The 17,336-nt window shown below is 46.1% G+C and overlaps 1 protein-coding gene across 1 annotated transcript in view; it reads right to left on the reverse strand.

Annotated features, from left to right (window-relative positions):
- LOC308161925 (disintegrin and metalloproteinase domain-containing protein 10) overlaps nucleotides 1-17,336 on the reverse strand; it is a gene marked incomplete at both ends in the record, with an annotated part of 32,878 nt that overhangs the window by 6,901 nt on the left and 8,641 nt on the right. Inside the window, 5 exons of the mRNA XM_080536005.1 lie at nucleotides 2,236-2,399; nucleotides 8,724-8,892; nucleotides 9,115-9,207; nucleotides 12,877-12,999; nucleotides 15,600-15,685. Coding sequence (XP_080392131.1) covers nucleotides 2,236-2,399; nucleotides 8,724-8,892; nucleotides 9,115-9,207; nucleotides 12,877-12,999; nucleotides 15,600-15,685 — 635 coding nt within the window. The remainder of the gene's footprint in view (nucleotides 1-2,235; nucleotides 2,400-8,723; nucleotides 8,893-9,114; nucleotides 9,208-12,876; nucleotides 13,000-15,599; nucleotides 15,686-17,336) is intronic.

Raw genomic sequence — 17,336 nt, forward strand, 5'->3', positions numbered from 1 at the left:
CGCCTTTATCCAAAGCGCTTTACAACGGCCTCTCATTCACCCATTCAGACACACATTCACACACCAATGTCGGCAAGCTACCATGCAAGGCGCCGGCCGGCCCGCTCACTGGGAGCAATTTGGGGTTCAGTGTCTTGCCCAAGGACACTTCGACATGTGGCCAGCCGGGGCTCGAACCGCTGATCTGCCAACCCGGTGATCATTAGACGGCGGCTCTACTTCCCTTGTCTATGACAGTGCACGGTTATGGCCGTTGAGTCCATATACTCAAGCTATTTCTCTCAGGTCACATTCAATCATTTCACTTAATGAAAATAAAGCAATTATTAGGTAATCCTTTATCTAAAGTAATATCGCTGGAAGGATTTGTATGGATTGGATTGGATTGACTCTGGACACACATTTAAAACAACAACATAATATTGAATTACCCCTCATGATCACCAAGCTTAAGACTGAATCAAATCCCTGTATTACTGAATAGAATTGTATGTTACTTATGAGGAGGTCATTCCAGGCCAGGTGAAAGCGCTGTGTCACTACTGCTCATGGATCTGCGAGAGGAATGCGGTGTTTTAATAACAACGTACTTTCGCCAAGGACAGCACAGATAGTGGCTCAGCCCCGGAGCCTTCGCTTGTGGTGACCATGACTGAATTTCTCTTTGTATCAGTCCCTATCAAAACAACTCAATTGTTTTTGTATCCGTGGGCTAACTGTTGAGTTTGTTTCACTTCAGATTAATTCAAGAGCACTAAGGGACTGTGGACTGTGCACCACAGCCACTTTGAACAATGTAGGGGTGTGACAAACATTATTGTGAGACAAATGGCTGCCAGACCCCTTCGTAACAGTTGTTACTCTTCTTTTCCTCATCCTCCTCATCTCTCTGTCGACTTCTCCAAACTTCTGTCGACTTCTCTGCCCCTATTTTCTCTCCCAGCCCCAGCTTTGCCTCTCCGTCTCTATCTCTGAGGGCCAGGTCGGGTCAGATAACTTAAGGACAGTTGGCAGGACACCGCGGTAGTGCGTCATCGTGAAGTAGGCAGGTCTCCCCTTTCACCACCCAACCCCCCCCCTGCCCATCATAAATCTCAGGTACCGCCTGTGATCTCTCCGTGCCCTCTGTCCCAGTACCCTCTCCTCTCCTCTCCTCTTCTGGAAACAATAAGCCATGCCTGCCAGAGGAACCCTGGGTAACCTATGGCGCTGGGTCAGAAAGCGTTTTAAATGTATAACGGGCCAGGGACAGATGCTGCTGCAGAACTAATATGAACAGCAGCAATGCTTGGGAAGAATCCTCGGAAGTGTGAATAACATTACGGGGGGGGGGGGGGGGGGGTAGCTGAGGGGAAAGTGAGTGATGAGGGGTTGGGGGGTTTGGGGGTTTGGTATTTGAGGCAGTGGGAGAAAGGTCACACATGTGTGCGTGTGTGTGTGTGTGTGTGTGTGTGTGTGTGTGTGTGCGTGTGTGTGCATGTGTGTGTTTAGCACCTGTGGTGGGTGAAAGGGAAACATTACAAGCCTCCATTTCGTTTTACAGCAACGTATTAAATAGTGTGTAAGCCTTAAGCCACAATTCTCTATAAAATACCGCAGTCAAGTTTTAAACATATAAAGATCAAGTGTTATAATGCCCGCGGGAAGTGAATTATTCACAGATAATTCGCTATGGACCAATGCAAAGAGCTTGGTATGTTTTTTTTACGGGCAAGCACACTAAACTGACGGATCATTGGAATTGGTCATAGTCAATTCACACAGAAAATACTGTTTGGTCACAGTTCATGTCAAATAGAAGTGCCAAGTTGCACTGAGCTCCCAGAAGTACAGATGTACTTGAGATGCTTGACCTCACTGTCTAATGTCTATTCCTCCTCCTTCATCTTAGAGGAACAACTGGAGTTCTAAACACAGCATAGAGTTAAATGGTAAACAGACTGCACTTATATAGCGCCTTTATCCAAAGCGCTTTACAACGGCCTCTCATTCACCCGTTCACACACACATTCACACACCAATGGCGGCCAAGCTACCATGCAAGGCCCCGGCCCGCTCACTGGGAGCAATTTGGGGTTCAGTGTCTTGCCCAAGGACGCTTCGACATGTGGCCAGCCGGGGCTCGAACCGCCGATCTGCCGACCTTGCGATCATTAGACGGCGGCTCCTCTACCTCCTGCGCCACAGCCGCCCCGTCGTTCGTTCTAACTCTCTGGTAGGCTGCACGGTACTCACAGGGCCTCCCAGGCTGTGTCCCAACTCGTGGGCCAGGGTGAGCTGGACGTGTCGGGGGGTCAGGTAGCGGCCGTAGTTCTGCAGTGTGACCAGGCCCGTGTTCAGGCTGGAGTTCGGCCTGTTCCGCATGGCCGTGTGTCGCGAACAAATCCCTCCCCAGTTCCCTAAGAAATTGAGAGAAAAAGGAAGGCGTCAGTAATAATATAATATATAAATATAATATATGCCATTTAGCTGTCGCTTTTATCCAGAGTGACTTAATTTGCAGTGAGTGCATACATTTCAGTATATATGGTCCCAGCGGGAATCGAACCCACAACCTAAGTGTTGTTGGCGCCATGCTCTACCAAGTGAGCCAGAGAGGACCACATCAGTAGAATCTCAAGGGGGGCATTCATTTTACAGCATGTAGGCAGATGGCTAATTGATAATCCATATTTAACAGGTAGATTTAAGGTCAGATGTCGGTATAACTTGCTGTTATACCTTTGCTACATTGCAAGGTAGTGTTATTAATATGTATTATTATCAACGATCTAATAACCATTCCAGCAGCAGGAGATCGTGAGCTTAGAATGATAAGGTTCTATCTCTGTTTAGGGCAGTTCAGAGATATTGAGCGTCAAAGTTTTTACATTCCATTATGTTTTGTGAGATGGAACCTTTGTATTTTATTAATTACTAACAAAAAAATGTCAACATTTTAAAAATAACACCACACAGGCATTAATAAACACCTAATGGATCAGATTATGTAAAAAAAACTCAATTTTGACAAAAATGGAGATAGAACCTTATAATTCTAACATCACGATTTGTTATCTACGATGTAATAACCCTTCCAGCACACAGGAGATCATGGGTCTTACTAGTGTCGACAAACCAACTGTAATTTTTCCACCCAACGGTATATTGTTTGCATTCTAGGTTGCATAACCGACCTTGACCGCTCCACCATCATCTCCTCAGCAAATACCTTAAAACAACAGTGGTGGTGGTGTATTATGTCAGGGGTCTCCAGCGACTGTTAGCGACAGCGGAGGTGTGGACAGGGTCGACAGACCTGCTGAGATGCGACACTGTGGCAGATGAAAGCCTTTGGGGCAGTCAGCCTCGTCCCACGGGGTCCCTTACCTGTGGAGTTATGTAAGGGCTCCTGCTAGGCTAGCTACACTCGTTCTATTACTAACAGCTGGGTCTTTTTTTAATGAAACACATAGCTGTGTGACATCATTCTCCTGATAGCTAGTCCACTGTTATTATGGGTTATTATGAGAGAGGCCCATTACATGTTGTCAGTTAAAATGAGCTCCTATGGAGTCGGTTGGTCGTTTGAAGACGTTGTCATGGAGATGAGCTGACGGGGGCTTATGATAAGATGTGACCTCTCGTTTACTGTAGCCTCAACACAGGGTCGGTCCTGCTTTTCAGGTGGAGAGAAATTCTAGATTTCTTTCTCAGAGGACAACCAATACAACTAACGTCTATCATTTTTTGTTTAGTTTTCTTTCCATCATTGTTAACCATCGCCATAATCACGATCATCATCATCATTAGAGTAATCCATCTGCCCCCGATTTAGGTTGTTACGTATCAGCTTCTTCCAGCGCAGGCAGTATGAACACTTTATGTAACAGCTCTTATGTAACACGACAGCAGCAACCAAAGGGCTCTCTAGCAGATTCGAGGGTATATTTTTAGGGTATAGAAAGGTGAGTGACCGTGTGCTAAAACTATCAGTCAGCAGACCGGCAGGGCCTATGCCAGTTTGAGTGACAAACAACACTCACCCAAGGCCTCCACCGATCACATCATGGCCTGACGTCCGACAAGTCATACAAACGGTTGCACTACAAAACAAGATGACTCTGTTTACCCTTCAGTCTAAATGGTAAATGGACTGCACTTATATAGTGCCTTTTTTGCTGCTCCAAAGCTGCTCCAAAGTGCTTTACAACAGCCTCTCATTCACCCATTCACCAATGGCGGCAAGCTGCCATGCAAGACGCTGGCCCACTCACTGGGAGCAATTTTGGGTTTCAGTGTCTTGCCCAAGGACACTTCGACATGTGGCCAGCCGGGGCTCGAACCGCTGATCTGCCAACCTTGTGATCATTAGACGGCGACTCTACCTCCTGCGCCACAGCCGCCCCGCAGTCTAGCGGCCTAGCCCACAGTGACTGGTGGAAGAGGCTGTTATTCGACTGTACCTCAGTCAGAAGGTGTTTATCCTTCCGAGAATTAGGTCAGGCCAACGAGGATAATCAGAAGGGAAATTAGACGGATCATCATCAAAAGACGACCCTGCTTGAGTGAACAAAGCTAATGTACACATAGCATGGAGGATTTCAAAGGCAGAAACTTCCATTACGAAATGATTCAAGAATGTAACACACACACCCACACACAAACACACACACACACACATACACACACACAAACAAACAAACTAAGTTGTTTTTAAGGGTTTTTTAAAACCCTTTAACCGCCAACTGTCATTCGAATGGAGATATAAAGGCTCGTTAAAGGGCTATTCAGAGAGCTCTGTTTCCTAGAAAGAGCTCGGTTTTGGAATCATGTGTGTATCGCGAGCCAAGGTTGTGGGTTTGAGCCGAGCCAACAGCTATACAACTGTTTATATCCCCTCCTCTTCCCTTCACAGAGAGCTCTGATGAATGCCTCTACTATTAGTCACCGTATCATCACCCTGGATGGGTGATGCAGTCACTCCTTACACACACACACACACACACACACACACACAGGCGCATTCACAACACACACACGCACACACGCAAACGCACACATGTGCCCAGTTCTGCACAACACTCGTACACAAACAAACACTCTCTCACACGGTCGAGGCACAAACAAACTAGACAATAGAAGAGGGCTGGGCTGTGATCAGGCTCGTCTTTGAGTGAGAGGACAGATGGGCGGAGGTGGATTGTCTTAATGGATTGTGCCGGGGCTACTTTAAAAACACTACGCCGAGGGAATAACAATAACTTTGGCGCGACTGAGCCATTGTCCGAGCCCCTGAAACGTCACGAGCTGACAAACGATGGAAACCCTCGATGAGTGATGTCTCACTTTCTGTGTGGGCCCGGTAGCAGGTGCTACTATGTCAGGCTGGGCTGTTCCAACTCTGCCAAGCCAAAAGGCAGGCAGGCAGGCCTGAGTTTGTTTAGGTCCTGCGCTTGTCTGGGTCAGTAAGCAGAGTGTTTTGGTCCTGTGCAGTGGGCTGGGGTAGGCTCAGTGAGCCAGACATAGTTGGGAGGGGGGGGTTGGGGGGTGTGGGGGTGACGGCGGAATGTTTTCTTTTGATTTCTCCGAATGCCCTACATTGTCCTCTTCGTCGGCGGTTCTACGCTAGGGCGCGGGGAGGCAGCTGCCACCCCCGTGGAAATTAAATGCCCCACCAGTTGCCCCCCCCCTCAGTGTGGGTGATGAACAAGGAAAAAAAAGAGGCTATATTGGTGTCGAACATTGATGATATTTCTCAGATGTTTCCCCCCCAATCCAAACGTTTAAAATGATTTGATTAAACATTGTGGCCGTCGCCCCCCCCCCCTCTCGGTCCAGTTGGAACAGTCCCCCCCCCCTCCCGGGCCAGTTGGAACAGTCCCCCCCCCCTCCCTCCCGGTCCAGTTGGAACAGTCCCCCCCCCCTCCCGGGCCAGTTCGAACAGTCCCCCTCCCTCCCGGTCCAGTTGGAACAGTCCCCCCAGCTTCCCGGTCCAGTTGGAACAGTCCCCCCCCCTCTCGGTCCAGTTGGAACAGTCCCCCTCCCTCCCGGTCCAGTTGGAACAGTCCCCCCCCCTCTCGGTCCAGTTGTAACAGCCCCCCTCCCTCCCGGTCCAGTTGGAACAGTCCCCCTCCCTCCAGGTCCAGTTCAACAGTCCCCCCTCCCTCTCGGTCCAGTTGGAACAGTCCCCCTCCCTCTCGGTCCAGTTGGAACAGTCCCCCCCCCCTCTCGGTCCAGTTGGAACAGTCCCCCTCCCTCCCGGTCCAGTTGGAACAGTCCCCCCTCCCTCCCGGTCCAGTTGGAACAGTCCCCCTCCCTCCCGGTCCAGTTGGAACAGTCCCCCTCCCTCCCGGTCCAGTTGGAACAGTCCCCCCTCCCTCTCGGTCCAGTTGGAACAGTCCCCCTCCCTCTCGGTCCAGTTGGAACAGTCCGCCACTGACACATGAATCAGGACCCGCTACCTGTCATTCAAAACAAGCTGTCAACACCAGAGGCTAGCTAGGCTCGTAACACAACGATAGCCAAGATAGTTGGTTGTTATTACAGGTGGTTCCAGGTCACGGGTAAGTGGTGACGTTAGCCAGCTAGCGTTTGTGGAAAATATGCTACAGATTGTTAATCCACACAAATCCTGTTTAATGTTTATGACTGTTTATTATAGAGACAATATGAAAAGGAAGGAAGGGAATATTCTGCAGGATGGAGAGAGGGGATGGAGAGAGAAAACCTGAATGACGGTATATGTTTGACCTCCCCCGCCCTGCCCGAGAAATCCTTTGCCACCCCTCTGCCACCCCATTTAAAACACGCTAGAACCGCCACTGGTCGTCTTACTCTATTTACGATATCATTTTAGTCAGGGCCACTTGATTATTTCCGATGTTCAGGACATAATAGCATTCTGCACTTATGGCTAGCTGAATGTATCAACAGTGCCTTTATCTAAAAACTGATTTCACGGTTTAAAACTTCATACACAGGAAGATAACAAGAAGTGTTCTGTTTACCTATAGGCCAACCTGCTGTTGCTATATGGGGAAAACAACAGTACGCCAACAATCATGTTGTTTTCAAAACAGCCACCTGTGTTGTTGTAGCATTACTATTCACTCCTCAGCTCACGACTTTGGAGGAGGAATGCTACTGGTGAGAAAGCTTGACTGGGAGGTTCCACCCCACCCCCACCCATTGACAGAGAGAACACTCTGAACACACCCAGTGTGGTGTGTGCGTGTGTGTGTGTGTGTGTGTGTGTGTGTGTGTGTGTGTGTGTGTGTGTGTGTGTGTGTGTGTGTGTGCGTGTGTGCGTGTGTGTGCGTGTGTGTGTGTGTGTGTGTGTGTGTGTGTGCGTGCGTGCGTGCGTGCGTGCGTGCGTGCGTGTGTGTGTGTGTGTGTGTGTGTGTGTGTGTGTGTGTGTGTGTGGTAAGGAAAGGAGGTCTGAATGACTGGGGGAGGGGGGCAACCAGGGGTCTCTGAGTTTATATTACCATGACAGGGAGTTCATGTTACCCACTCACACCACCTTTACCACCTTGGCCTAGAAGTTGGGAAGAGGAACTCTCAAATATTTATTACCAAGATGTCACATTCTGGTAATTCTTTGGGTTAAGTTATAATGTCCATGCTCCCTTTGAAAGTCATAACGGTGTAATTGTGTGTGTGGTGTGTGGTGTGGTGTGGTGTGTGTGTGTGTGTGTGTGTGTGTGTGTGTGTGTGTGTGTGTGTGTGTGTGCGTGTGTGTGTGCGTGTGTGTGTGTGTATGTATGTGTGTGTGTGTGTGTGTGTGTATAGGTGGGTGGGCGGTTGGGTTGGAAGGGAGGGTGTGTGTGTGTGTGTGTATGTATGTGTGTGTGTGTGTGTGTGTATGTATGTGTGTGTGTGTGTGTGTGTGTGTGTGTGTGTGTATAGGTGGGTGGGCGGTTGGGTTGGAAGGGAGGGTGGGTGGTTGTGCGTGCGTGTGTGCGCATGCATGTGTGTGTGTGCGTGCGTGCGTGTGTGTGTGGGTGTGTGTCCTCATGTGAGACCAGCTCACCATAGTGACCATGTCATGGAATGCTGAAGACGTCTGAGGGGGGGCGGGGCGAGACAGGGGCCAGGGTTCAGCGCTCTCTGATCACATGTCACCTTGAAAGTCTTCTCTCACGCCCCTCCGCTTAACCAATGAAAGGCTCCCCAGCTGATAGTGTGGATGGTAACACCCAATGGACTGCACTCGTTTTGGAAAACAAGCCCCACCCCCCCAACCCCAACCCCAACCCTGTTTTTCTCCCAAACAACATAATACTACCACAGAGAAGTCTTTGTGGAAAGCTATGTGAATGAATGTGAAACCCCGGCGATGACATTCGAAAAATGTCACATTGTTCACAGATTGGAAGCACTGTGTGTGACTAGAGGTGTGCTTGCCTGCATAGAGACTAAACATTTCAACAACTAAATGTTCCCAAAACATTACAGCGGCGCGTAGCGAATGATTTCGGCGACGACCTCCTTCAAGGTCGCCGGCGGAATCTGCGGCTCCTTCAAGGCCGAACACACTGTCTGTCACGGTCGCCCCTATCTCGACTTGGGGTGATAGCCTTTCGCCTTTACAGATAAACGGTTGAGATGCTGGTGCTGAAACAGGTCAGCATAACTGTTGCTAAGACAGGCTAGACTAGTTAAGTGGTGTGTGTGTTGTTGTGTGTCAATGTGTCAATGTGTCTGTGTGCGTGCCGTGCGTGTGGTCGGAGGTGTCTCACCAGCCTTGCCCACGAAGGCCAGGCCCAGCACTCCGTTGAAGTCTCGGTTGGTCAGCAGGTAGGAAAGGCAGTAGTCGCCCCAGTTTTTCTCAGAGAAGAGGCTCAACAGGCTCTCTGGGCCAATGAAGGGCCGGTTCAGAGGATCCGTCTTGTCCTCCTCTGTAATCATCTAGGTAGACATGTTGACACCGCCACCGTTATCTCTATAATTACCCATACAGGAGTCTTCATATTCATACAGTCAAACAGGGAAGGAGAGGAAGGGAAAACTAGGGGTCTAGATTGTGAATTGCTTATGTCAAGTTCAAGCGATGCGGTCGGTTCAGCAGCACGTCTGAAGCGGCTAAGCTTCTGAACACTGTTGTCATTGTTAGAAGGCTGGATGTCTCACCTTGAGGGATTTCACTTTGAAGTTGATGAGGTCGATGCCGTCAAAGTCGGCCTTGTCATAGATGTCGTTCACTGCTCTGATGTAGGAAGCCACCTGCGGGGACAGAATGAATGAATGAATGTATTAATCAATTAATTAATGAATCAATCAATCAATCAATGTATGATTCAATGTATGAATCAATCAATCAATCAATCAATGGATGAATGAATGAATGAGAGAATGAATGAATGTATGAATGAAAGAATTAATGTATGAATGAATGTACTGTATGTATGAATGAGAGAATGAATGAATGAATGAATGTATGTATGAATGAGAGAATGAATGTATGAATGAATGTATGAATGAATGTATGAATGAATGTATGAATGAATGTATGAACGAATGTATGAAAGAAAGATAGAGTGGATATGTGTAAAGCCTCATCATGCGATCCATCCTTCATGGGACTCAGATACACTATCCAGCCATACACAAGTAAAGAGTAAAAGTAAATAAAGTCCTCGCCTCATCTTTGTTTTTCATAGACAGACAGCATGAACCTTCCATGGTAAATGGTAAATGGTAAATGGACTACACTTATATAGCGCCTTTTTTGCTGCTCCAAAGCGCTTTACAACGGCCTCTCATTCACACATTCACACACACATTCACACACCAATGGCGGCAAGCTGCCATGCAAGGCGCCGGCCGGCCCGCTCACTGGGAGCAATAAATACTGATGTCTCTATAACGGGTCAAGACATTGTCCTCAGCTACTGTTCTGGAAGTTTCCAGGGGAGTGGGTCACGGTCACCTCTAGTGAGTGGAAACAACAGCTCAGGTATTCACACCCTGTGACAACAATCTCCGCTTCATTTACAACGCTTGTCACAATAACGGTTGGCCAGGGACCAGAGAATGTATATATATACATATACATGTCATGTGAAAAAAATAGGACACCCCATGAAATATTTAGATTTCTTTTAAAGAAATATGGACATATCAATATTTGATCTTCTTTCAAACAATAGATATAGATAAGGGTGAACATTGAAAATGTAACTTTGTTATTATTTATTTTATTAGGAAAAAGTTAGGCCCTAATAGCTGATATTGCCTGCTTTGGCTGAAATAACCACAATTTGACATTTCCTATAACTATCTATCAGTCTCTGAGAACGTTTTTAACACTCCTCCATGCAGAACTCTTTCAGCTGTGTGATGTTTGAGGGGTGTCTTGCATGCACAGGCCGTTTCAAATCACCCCACAGAATCTCAATAGGATTAAAATCCGGGCTTTGACTTGGCCATTCTAGAACTCTATGACTTGGCCATTCTAGAACTCTACTTCTTTCTTTTGAGCCATTCCTTGGTGGATTTTCTGGAATGTTTTGGGTCATTGTCATGTTGCCTGGTCCACATCCGCTTCAGCTTACATTTTTGGACAGATGGTCTCACATTTTCCTCAAGCGCCTTCGGATACAAGAAAGAATTCATAGTGGATTCTGTGATGGTGAGCTGGCCAGGCCCTGCTGCAGCAAAGCAGCCCCAAAACATGACATTTTACAAATATTTGTATTTATTTGTTTAGTTATATTACCTCCATCTGCAATATTGTTCAAATGAAGATCAAATGTCCAAATGTTTAAATATGTGGAAAAAGACAACGCAGGGCTCACACAAAGTGTGGCGTGTGAGCGTGTGAACGGGTTGAAATGCGTGTGTCTCACGCCCAATGCGTGAGACTTGAGAGCCCTGCAACGCTTTTCCTATCTAGCGCCAACAACAACCATGCCACGTTCAAAGTCACTTAAATCATCTTTCTTCCTCCATTCTGATGCTTGGTTTGAACTTCAGCAGATCGTCTTAACTGTGTCTACATGCCTAAATGCATTACGTGGATTGGCTGATTAGATATTTGCAGTTGAAAATGTGTACCTAATAAAGTGCCCACCGGTGGTATATACTATCACTGTCATACTGCACAACAGATAGTCTCTCAAACATCTCAGTAATGAGATAGAAATGTTGTATTTTAGAACTCCCCCGCCCCCATCACAAAGGGAGTCATCACACCACACCACACCACACAAAAATGGTTACAAAGATGAAGTTCCTCAAACTATTTCCATTCCTGTGATGTTTCACGGAGCTATTATCAGTGCAGTTATGTCACTCCCACCCATGTCAGTGTGGGACATCCCCTTCTCCCTGCAAGCACATCATGATCTGATCATCTGACCTCTTGTCGCCCTTCACCGTGGTTCACTGTCTCTCCACTCAGACACTTAAATCACGGTCGTGACGTTTGTTGCACAGCATCCTCCCAGGCCGTCAGGCGGCCAATGGGGGGAGAGTTCACTACAGGTCCTTCCTTGCGGCCCCTCTGGGACTGGAACATAGCCGTGGCCATGGCAACGACGTCACACAACCCTGTGGTACACAAGTGGGGTAGTGGTGGCCTAGGGGATAGGGAGACTGTCCCTGTGATCTCCAACTAATCTCTAACGGTAAACTGGATCGGTGACGATATTGGCAGCCTCTGATTGATTGATTATACTTTAATGTCCCCGAGGGGAAACATGTCTCTTCTGACACATTTATCTTTTACCCCCCGCCCCCAGTGGGTGCAGGGGGCTTTGATATTAATGCTAAACCTGGAGAAAATTAATCTATATCATCACAGAAATAATGGAAAGTGAATAGATTCATGCATGAACACTTGTGGAATTGTAATATCTTCTTTATCGATTCATATGACTGAAAATAGCAGCTTTGGTGGGTTGAACTTCCTTATATCATTACACAATCGACAATTGTGTGGAATTATTTTGGCGCCTGTTTCGTGCCTGATCACCATAACCTATTGTATGTGACGGACACTTTAGACCGACATATTTCATAGATGTCATCCTAAACCTAGTAGTACATAAAGGGTTACAACTATTTGGTTATATAGCCATGGAAAAACTAAATCCCAGAAAGGAAAGTTTCCAACGTTTCAAAGCCCAAATATGCTGGACAATGGTCAACAAACAAGTGAAAAAATAACCCGGCACAAAAGTCAGTGAACTTTTGTACAGTTAGGCCAAGTTGTGTACTCTTCAGTCCAGAATGTGCCATGTCAGAACGGGTTTTGTAAATAGAACAGCGTTGTTAGCAAAATACCGGGATATCCGAACGAACACGTTATCTAAGGTACACCAATATTACATAACAACACCAGTTCACAGACCTCCAAACCTGTCTACCACCAAACAAGCACCACCTTATGGCATGTCGTGACGTTAGAATTATAAGGTTCCATCTCCATTTTTGTCAAAATGTAGTTTTTTACATAATCTGATCCATTAGGTGTTTATTAATGCCTGTGTGGTGTTATTTTTAAAATGTTGACATTTTTGAGTTAGTAATTAATAAAAATACAAAGGTTCCATCTCACAGAACGTAATGGAATGTAAAAACTTTGACGCTCAATATCTCTGAACTGCCCTAAACGGAGATAGAACCTTATCATTCTAAACGGAGATAGAACCTTATCAGTCTAAACGGAGATAGAACCTTATCATTCTAAGCTCACAATGTGGAAAGGATGAAAAATTCTCTCAAGTTCTAGAATCATCTATTTGGGTATTTTCTGACATATCTTTGGAAAAGTATATGTTCAAAAACCTCAAGTATCTTGTAACTGGGTCACAGGGCAGACGTTTGTAGCAAAGACCTTAAATCACAACCGATAATATTGAACCCTCTATTTTTTTTTCGACCAATCACCTGAGCCACGACAGCCTCGATGCTCTTTAACCTGCTGAAGTAGCGGTGGTCGGCGTAGAGATGGAGCAGGCAGCTGGTCTTGGCCTGGTCCACCGTCCTCTTGGACCTGCTCACCGGTGCTTCCTGTGGAAATGTCAACACCTGGTTTACACATGTCATATAGAACAGTAATCACTAGATGGCCATGCTAGAGAGGACAGAATGATATATTATTAGAGCTATCATCAGCCATGTGGTCATAATCTAGTTTTCTAGGTAGGGTTCAAGTTATATCAAGGGTTACGGTTGTGTGTTTTTATTAGATTCACATGTGTTGTTATATAAAGCATAATACTGACATCCTTTCAGTGGTGTAGTCTACGTGATACGCAGGACTACGCCGTATACCCACTAGGAAAGGCCAAGGATTTCCGTATACCCACTTAAACATGTGCGAGGATACGTAAGTATTTTGTGTCAGAACCTTCAGATAAAATTCACCCCGTCTGTGTTACGAAACACTGACTTTTGGACCATTGAGACTGACCATAGCGTCATATACCATCAACGGGGGGAAATACGACATGAAATATGTCAAAATGCAGCACTATCATGCACAGTTCAGCCTTAGAACATGTAGGGCCGGTTTCACAGACAAGGCTTAAGCCTAGTCCTGGACTAAATCACACTTTCAATGTAAAATCTCCATTGAAGATGCTTTTTAGTCTAGGATTAGTCCTAAGCCTTGTCTGTGAAACCAGCCCGTAATGTTAGATATATATAACGTTAGACAGGGAGCGCAGATTTATTTTTATGGCGTTCCGAAATGAACGATAATGAGTCTGGGAGGGAAAAATCTCAGTGTTCCCCGCTAGAAAAAACTAGACTACACCACTGCACCCTACTAGCCAGGTCAGATAGTGGGGGCCTCGTGGGGCGGAGAATGGTGACCAGAGGGACAGTCACCTACGTATGGGACAGTGTCTGAGGGGGCAGCCAGCCGGAGGTGTCAAGGACAAGCTGTCCACGGGGAAGAACATCTGCTGTAACCGTTTCATGATTTCAGGACAAAATAATGGACGTGATGTCTCTATAAATACTGTCCCTCTACATGATGTTCTTTATAGCTTAATTGTAGATCCAACAATACCCATTGTTGACGAATAACTACGGATCACAAACCCAGTTAGTCTCAACAATGGTCTGGCTGCCATGGAGTAGATAAGAGTTGGTACAGGACGTAGAGCTGGCACGGAAAGCCATAACTGCTGTTTATGAAATCAATTCACATGGTTTTTGGACCTCTTTTAACACCAGGGACAGCGACGGAAACAAGTCACAGACTTTATCGCTCTATCCCTGACAATCCATCACAAATGCGTGTATTTTTTTTGTGCTTATGTCCGACAATATGTTAACTACTACTAAGCACTCTACCTGTAGATCATCTACGATGGAAAAACAAGCAGATCAATACCGAACCAGTCTGTACAACAAACATCAAGTTGTAACAAACAGTAGCCTCTGAATGGCCGACACGCCGCGTGACCGTCACCTCAAATACTCGATGTTGACCAGTTGTGGCTCCAAAAAGCTCGCGGTTTGACAGCGTGGGCGTATCTGACCTTGAGAAGCCAGTTCACAGTCTCAACTCGCAACACCACAGCACGTCCATCCAGTGGCGGACTCAGGCTGTTTGAAGGGCAGGGGGGGCGAAAAGAGAAAAAGGGCATCTACTGCACAACATGGGACCCCATCAGTGCACATGGTCAAGTTTAGACCATTGGAAGGGCAGCCAATAGGGCACATCTTCTAATTGTGCCACTCAAAAGGGCACTTTAGTGCGACGTTTTTTTTTCAACTGTGGGGGCACATGGTCAAGTTTAGACCATTGGGGGGGGCACCAATAGGGCACGTCCTCTCATTTTCGCCACTCAAAAGGGCATTTTGCCACTCAAAAGGTCATTTTTGCCACTCAAAAGGGCACTTAAGAGAGACGTTTTTCAACCGCGGGGGCCCCCCCCTGAGTCCGCCAGTGTGTCCATCCATTCAGCTGTTTGTTCGTTCTTCTAGCATTGTAACTGCCAATGACCTCTGCTCATCATAGCAAAGATGACTTTTTCTTACAATGACTGATGGATAGATGATTCACTTACTTAGACAAATGTATTTCTTCTTGTCATTTGCTTTGGATAAAGGCGTCTGCTAAATGCCCAAAATGTACATGAACCCAACTCTCTGGGTCACGGCACCAATGAAACAGACGGCGAGTTGTTGCAGTAGCCTCACACTCCGGTGTTGCTCCACACATGTCTCAAACCTGCCACCTCTGAATTTGCCAACACACGTGAACCGTCTCCTCAAATACCCCATGTTCAGCAGCTGCACGACGGAAAAGCTAGCATTTGGACAGCGCGGGTGGGGGGGGGGGGGGGGGGTGTTTGGACTTGAGGAGGGAGTTTATCATCTCAAAATCGGTTACACAACATTGCTATAGTCCAACAGAACAATGGTTATTTTATGGCACCTGGAGGTTGATTGGCTTGATTGGTTTCACAGATGAGGAAAAACAAAGAGAGGAAAAGGAAGGAGGATAAAAACAGACAGTAGGGCAGAGAGAGAGAGAGAGAGAGAGAGAGAGAGAGAGAGAGAGAGAGAGAAGAGAGAGAGAGAGAGAGAGAGAGAGTGTGTGTGAGTGTGTGTGAGTGTGTGTGTGTGTACATTGAGGAGATGGTCTTGCGTACCTCGTTTGGTCGATGGCTTTGGGCGAGGCGCTGCAGACTCTCTGACCCGCAGAACCCATCATGGCTGCTTCCCAGGGGAAGGAGATCTGTGCGTACATAAACAAAGCCTGACACATAGGCTACAGTGCAAAACATGGGCATAGAAAAAACACAGGCCTACTAAATCACTGAGTGCACATGCAGACCCCTACAGCAGTTCGTCTGTGGCAGAACGCTGTGAACACAGACTAGTACAGCTGGATTTGTTGTGTTGAAATGGACAAGCATGTTGGTTTTTTTCGTTTTTTTCTTCATATTTGATTAAATGGTGAGGAGAATTGTGTTTTATCAATAAGGACATTATTGCAGGTAAATAGATAGATAAGCGTGGTAAATGGTAAATGGTAAATGGTAAATGGACTGCACTTATATAGCGCCTTTTTTGCTGCTCCAAAGCTGCTCCAAAGCGCTTTACAATGGCCTCTCATTCACACACACATTCACACACCAATGGCGGCAAGCTGCCATGCAAGGCGCCGGCCCGCTCACTGGGAGCAATTTTGGTGGTAAGCAAAGTGACCGCGGATCTCATGACATGGAAAATCCCCAGGTGGGAAACAGATCTGTAATCTATAGTCTCGTGAGGCAGTTATTTACTATTGTTTACTTTCAGGTGCATAGGTCAAAATTCATCACTTTATGGCCCAATAAATGCATATGACGCCACCAAATAGGATTCCTCTTTCCTTTTGCTCACAATACTGCAGCTAATAGAGCTGATATGTATTGTCTAATTCAACTCAATGCTCTGTTATGCCCACTAAACTAAAGCCAAGACATAAGCTAAGGAAACTAAGACAGGTCCTCATGTCTCAGGGTTAATGTTACTCACAACGTGAGCGTGGTTTCAAACCACCTCCATTGCACATATGGAATATGAGACTATTTTCAGCACTAGACATCTTAGACAAGAGAAATATTATTTGCCAATCGCCCCACAAACTGTCTTTAGCTGCGGGTGTCTCTGTGATTGGTCCTGTAACAGTCTAATTTCACAAAAAACACATGATCTGTCTGAATTTGTAATGCCTCCGAGACCCAACAACTATTACAGCTTGTTGAAATAATTGAGTAATTGTCATCTAGGGAGACCTCCTGCATGCTTAAATTGGCACATCGAGTATGAAGCATTGGCAAAGTCCTCTGTTCCTTACAGCAGCTAAGAGAAGGTCGTTTTGCAACGGATTCTGTCAGGTTCATAGAGCGAAACTTGCACAGCATGTGAAGGATATCATCATCACATCATCTATCTAGCCATGATCCATCATGTCATAACTTTGCTATTTTAATTTTTTATGAAAAATATCATGGATGAAAATGTACTCATTATATATAAATTATATAAAACATAAATAAAGTATGTGCAGGATTTAAGATGACATCCTAGATAAATGGACTGCACTTATATAGCGCCTTTTTTGCTGCTCCAAAGCGCTTTACAACGGCCTCTCATTCACCCGTTCACACACACATTCACACACCAATAGCGGCAAGCTGCCATGCACAAACAGAAATGTGCTCAACAATGCGCTCAACAATATGCAACAACCAAAAACATATAGACATGGGCTCATATTAGCAAACATGTGTGGCCACGTGTATCAATATTCCCATGCCACATTACCTAGCTATCATGAGCTATGAGTAAAGTTGGTGGGAATGTCAAATTAGTTGTATTTCCTATCTGAAATCATAATC

The sequence above is a fragment of the Nansenia antarctica genome (assembly GCF_963989245.1).
Source record: "Nansenia antarctica genome assembly, chromosome: 7".
NCBI lineage: Eukaryota > Metazoa > Chordata > Actinopteri > Argentiniformes > Microstomatidae > Nansenia > Nansenia antarctica.